Source organism: Salvelinus namaycush, chromosome 18 (assembly GCF_016432855.1).
Source record: "Salvelinus namaycush isolate Seneca chromosome 18, SaNama_1.0, whole genome shotgun sequence".
NCBI classification, from domain to species: Eukaryota; Metazoa; Chordata; class Actinopteri; order Salmoniformes; family Salmonidae; genus Salvelinus; species Salvelinus namaycush.
In genome coordinates, this window is record NC_052324.1 from 23,247,545 (window position 1) to 23,253,638 (window position 6,094).

Here is a 6,094-nt window from a genome sequence, read left to right on the forward strand (position 1 = left end):
ATCTAAAGAACCTGCGGGCGCTTGTTTTAAAATGTTTCTAAAGTCAGTTTTGTTTATAAATTCAGTTGAATTTAAGCAACAGCCACTAGTCTCTTGAATGAGCAGGCAATAATATCCACTGCACTTTGTTAAAAATTATATATAATTTAACTGTGAAGTGAGCGGGGATGCAGACCCAGACGAGTCTTATGTTGTTAGAGTTGTATATTTGTTACATTGGAGCAGCCCGCAAAGCGATACACTGTATAATTTCATCACCTGTTACAACCAAGAGCACAGACCAGTCTGAGTAGACTTTAAAAGTTCCCTGACATGCAGCCTCTGAGTGCCAGAGATGGAAAATGGAGCAGAGAAAACATCTTGTCTCTAGTCTAACCAGTGAGAACAATATGACACATATTACCAGAGATGCCTTTCATTCTACCTATCAGGATTAGCGCACATTTGCTATAATTTCATAAACCATGTCACGGGCCTTTTACACTAATCCTGGGTCACTGATTATTGGTTTGGTAACAGACAACGTTGTTCAGTCATGTTACCCAGCAAGCTAACAAACTGGTAACTTGACAGTAGGTTTAGGCAAATTTAATTGGCACAGGAAGAAAGGAAAAGAGTCTGCTAATCATGAGGGGTATTTCAAAAGGAAGAATTAATTTAGGCCTAATGTAAGCCTACACTATATCAAATCTATTTATTTCTGGTGCTCCTTCAATTCTGTTTGGTGCCTATCATTTTAAAAGTTGGGAGTAGTGTGTGTATGTGTGTTTGTGGGAGAGAGAGAGTGGCGTGTGTGTGTTTTATGAGAGTGAGGGAGACAGAGGGTGTGAGGAAGGGAGGGTGTGTGTGTTAACTGAAAAGACATGCAGTGTTTTCCCCTTACTGACACAATGACATGCAGATCATTATGCATGTATAGCACAGGAGGTTGTTGGCACCTTAATTGGGGAGGACAGGCTAGTGGTAATGGCTGGAGCGGAATGGTATCAAACACATGGTTTGATGGGTGAAAACATTTACGTCACATTTGACTGCGATGTATTCATCATATCATAGGATACATCCCAAATGGCACCCTATTCCCTCTATAGTTTGCTACTTTTGACCAGGGCCCATAGGAGGCAGTAGGGTAGGTACATGTAACTGCCAAAATAATGAAAACACCAACATAAAGTGTCTTAACAGGGCGGGCGACAATGAGCCAGAAAAGCTTCAATGCACCTTGGCATAGATTCTACAAGTGTCTGGAACTCTATTAGAGGGATACAACAATATTTTTCACCGTGAAATTCCATAATTTGGTGTTTTGTTGACGGAAAACGCTGTCTCAGGCGTCACTCCAGAATCTTACATAAGTGTTCAATTGGGTTGAGATCTGGTGACTGAGACGGCAATGGCATATGGTTTACAGTTGAAGTCGGAAGTTTACGTACACTTAGGTTGGAGTCATTAAAACTTGGTTTTTCAACCACTCCACAAATGTCTTGTTAACAAACTATAGTTTTGGCAAGTCGGTTAGGACATATACTTTGTGCATGGCACAAGTAATTTTCCCAACAATTGTTAACAGACAAATTATTTCAATGTATCACAATTCCAGTGGGTCAGAAGTTTACATTCACTAAGTTGACTGTGCCTTTAAACAGCTTGGAAAATTCCAAAAAATTATGTCATGGCTTTAGAAGCTTCTGATAGGTAAATTGACATCATTTAAGTCAATTGGAGATGTACCTGTGGATGTATTTCAAGGCCTACCTTCAAACTCAGTGCCTCTTTGCTTGACATCATGGGAAAATCAACAGAAATCAGCCAAGATCTCAGAAAAAAAATAGTTGACCTCCACAAGTCTGGTTCATCATTGGGAGCAATTTCCAAATGCCTGAAGGTACCACGTTCATCTGTACAAACAATAGTACGCAAGTATAAACACCATGGGACCACGCAGCCGTCATACCGCTCAGGAAGGAGACGCGTTCTGTCGCCTAGAGATGAACGTACTTTGGTGCGAAAAGTGCAAATCAATCCCAGAACAGCAGCAAAGGACCTTGTGAAGATACTGGAGGAAACAGGTACAAAAATATCTATATCTGTCACGCCCTGACCAAAAAATATCTATATCTGTCACGCCCTGACCATAGAGAGCCTTTTATTCTCTATGTTGGTTAGGTCAGGGTGTGACTAGGGTGAGTTATATAGGTTGTTTCATGTCTATGTTGGCCTGGTATGGTTCTCATCAGAGGCAGCTGTTTATCGTTGTCTCTGATTGGGGATCATATTTAGGCAGCCATTTCCCCACTGGGTTTTTGTGGGATCTTGTTTTGAGTTAGTGCATGTGCACCTCTTATGTTACGGTTCGTTGCTTGGTTCCTTTTTGTTTTGTAAGTTTCACAAGAAAATAAAGATGTGGAACTCAGCGCATTGGTCCGTCTCTACACATAGCCGCGACAATATCCACAGTAAAATGACTCCAATATCGACATAACCTGAAAGGCCGCTCAGCAAGTAAGAAGCCACTGCTCCAAAACCGCCATAAAAAAAGCCAGACTACGGTTTGCAACTGCACATGGGGACAAAGATCATACTTTTTGGAGAAATGTTCTCTGGTCTGATGAAACAAAAATAGAACTGTTTGGCCATAATGACCATCGTTATGTTTGGAGGAAAAAGGGGGAGGCTTGCAAGCCGAAGAACACCCTCCTAAAAGTGAAGCACGGGGGTGGCAGCATCATGTTGTGGGGGTGCTTTACTGCAGGAGGAACTGGTGCGCTTCACAAAATAGATGGCATCATGAAGATGGAAAATTGTGGATATATTGAAGCAACATCTCAAGACATCAGTCAGGAAGTTAAAGCTTGGTCGCAAATGGGTCTTCCAAACGGACAATGACCCCAAGCATATTTCCAAAGTTGTGGCAAAATGGCTTAAGGACAACAAAGTCAAGGTATTGGAGTGGCCATCACAAAGCCCTGACCTCAGTCCTATAGAAAATGTGTGGGCAGAACTGAAAAAGCGTGTGCGAGGAAGGAGGCCTACAAACCTGACTCAGTTACACCAGCTCTGTCAGGAAGAATGGGTCAAAATTCACCCAACTTATTGTGGGAAGCTTGTGGAAGGCTACACCAAACGTTTGACCCAAGTTAGACAATTTAAAAGGCAATGCTACCAAATACTAATTGAGTGTATGTGAACTTCTGACCCACTGGGAATGTGATGAATGAAATAAAAGCTGAAATAAATCAATCATTCTCTCTATTATTCTGACATTTCACATTCTTAAAATAAAGTGGTGATCCTAACTGACCTAAAACAGGGAATTTTAACTAGGATTAAATGTCAGGAATGATAAACTAAGTTTAAATGTATTTGGCTAAGGTGTACGTAAACTTCCGACTTCAACTGTACGTCATGCTCATCAAACCATTCAGTGACCACTCGTTCCCTGTGGATGGGGGTATTGTCATCCACTCCCATCAGGATAGAAATTATTCACCATATGTTGAATGCCTGTCTATTTACTGGCATTTACCTTGCCTTCTAGGTTAGGGCTGTGTCAGAAATATTTAACCATTTTCACACCCAAGAATGAAGGGCGCATTTCTGGCGGTGGCGCGAAAGGGCTGGGTTTTGATAAATAAATAAGATGTAGGTATGTTGATGCTTGACCCCTCACTGGCCAATCAGAACATGCTCCATTGCCAAATATGTGGAATCAACTCCAATTCCAATGTTAGTCCATTATGGTTTGTTAAATAGCTTACAGAAACAAAATAACAAAATGTAGACCCATCCCAGCTTTGCGAAATACTTCAACCTGTTTTTTGTAGGGGGTAGATCAGCTTTAATATTGAGGCTAGATTGTAGCTTCCACCAATGTAATTGTCTGCATCATTTCCAATCCGCCATATATACAGTGGGGCAAAAAAGTATTTAGTCAGCCACCAATTGTGCAAGTTCTCCCACTTAAAAAGATGAGAGAGGCCTGTAATTTTCATCGTAGGTACACTTCAACTATGACAGACAAAATGAGAAAAGAAAATCACATTGTAGGATTTTTCATGAATTTATTTGCAAATTATGGTGGAAAATAAGTATTTGGTCAATAACAAAAGTTCATCTCAATACTTTGTTATATACCCTTTGTTAGCAATGACAGAGGTCAAACGTTTTCTGTAAGTCTTCACAAGGTTTTCACACACTGTTGCTGGTATTTTGGCCCATTCCTCCATGCAGATCTCCTCTAGAGCAGTGATGTTTTGGGGCTGTTGCTGGGCAACACGGACTTTCAACTCCCTCCAAAGATTTTCTATGGGGTTGAGATCTGGAGACTGGCTAGGCCACTCCAGGACCTTGAAATGCTTCTTACGAAGCCACTCCTTCGTTGCCCGGGCAGTGTGTTTGGGATCATTGTCATGCTGAAAGACCCAGCCACATTTCATCTTCAATGCCCTTGCTGATGGAAGGAGGTTTTCACTCAAAATCTCACGATACATGGCCCCATTCATTCTTTCCTTTACACGGATCAGTCGTCCTGGTCCCTTTGCAGAAAAACAGCCCCAAAGCATGATGTTTCCACCCCCATGCTTCACAGTAGGTATGGTGTTCTTTGGATGCAACTCAGCATTCTTTGTCCTCCAAACACGACGAGTTGAGTTTTTACCAAAAAGTTATATTTTGGTTTCATCTGACCACATGACATTCTCCCAATCTTCTTCTGGATCATCCAAATGCTCTCTAGCAAACTTCAGACGGGCCTGGACATGTACTGGCTTAAGCAGGGGGACACGTCTGGCACTGCAGGATTTGAGTCCCTGGCGGCGTAGTGTGTTACTGATGGTAGGCTTTGTTACTTTGGTCCCAGCTCTCTGCAGGTCATTCACTAGGTCCCCCCGTGTGGTTCTGGGATTTTTGCTCACCGTTCTTGTGATCATTTTGACCCCACGGGGTGAGATCTTGCGTGGAGCCCCAGATCGAGGGAGATTATCAGTGGTCTTGTATGGCTTCCATTTCCTAATAATTGCTCCCACAGTTGATTTCTTCAAACCAAGCTGCTTACCTATTGCAGATTCATTCTTCCCAGCCTGGTGCAGGTCTACAATTTTGTTTCTGGTGTCCTTTGACAGTTCTTTGGTCTTGGCCATAGCGGAGTTTGGAGTGTGACTGTTTGAGGTTGCGGACAGGTGTCTTTTATACTGATAACAAGTTCAAACAGGTGCCATTAATACAGGTAACGAGTGGAGGACAGAGGAGCCTCTTAAAGAAGAAGTTACAGGTCTGTGAGAGCCAGAAATCTTGCTTGTTTGTAGGTGACCAAATACTTATTTTCCACCATAATTTGCAAATAAATTCATTAAAAATCCTACAATGTGATTTTCTGGATTTTCCCCCCTCATTTTGTCTGTCATAGTTGAAGTGTACCTATGATGAAAATTACAGGCCTCTCTCATCTTTTTAAGTGGGAGAACTTGCACAATTGGTGGCTGACTAAATACTTTTTTGCCCCACTGTAGGTGGGTGTACTGTAGGCAGAAGGGTGTTCTTACTGCTGGTCTCTTCTGTTGAGTGCCCTGGGAGATGAGGGCTTCAGTAAAGCCATACCCACTCTCCTGCACCATGGTGGTTCGTTCCACAGTTGTGTCACTCTCTCAGGGACCTATAGACACAGAGGGTGGCAGGGTAAGAGCAGGTTTACTTCACACACATACACTGTAGAGGTCTTCACGGGTCCGGGTGGACACGATATACCCGAGACCCGAACAGATCGGGTTTCTGTTTGAAATTCAAACTTGTCCCTCGGGTCTGAGCTGGGTCCTGTTTGATTGTCATCGGGTCTATGTAATAACTACAGCTTACAGACCCGAGTGGACCTAACCATGTTCTGCATAGCCCATAGCATATTTATGTTACGCTAATAAGGTGAATTTATTGACTTAGAAGGCCTAGCCAACATATAAAGACCTATTCATTAACCAGAAGAGCAACTTGTTAGCTCACAGGCTGAAACAATGGTGCTCAAACACAAGAGGCTGTTTCTGTTCTTAACTGCCATTACAATTAGACATGTATGCCTTCCTGTTCATCTGTTATCAATAGAAAA

General features: G+C 42.3%; 1 protein-coding gene across 1 annotated transcript in view; it reads right to left on the reverse strand.

Moving 5' to 3' along the window:
• The window catches only part of gpat2 (glycerol-3-phosphate acyltransferase 2, mitochondrial), a 40,671-nt gene extending 35,036 nt beyond the window's left edge, over positions 1–5,635 (reverse strand). Inside the window, exon 1 of the mRNA XM_039012816.1 lies at positions 5,541–5,635. Coding sequence (XP_038868744.1) covers positions 5,541–5,612 — 72 coding nt within the window. The 5' untranslated portion in view covers positions 5,613–5,635. The remainder of the gene's footprint in view (positions 1–5,540) is intronic.
• Positions 5,636–6,094: the final 459 nt, after the last annotated feature.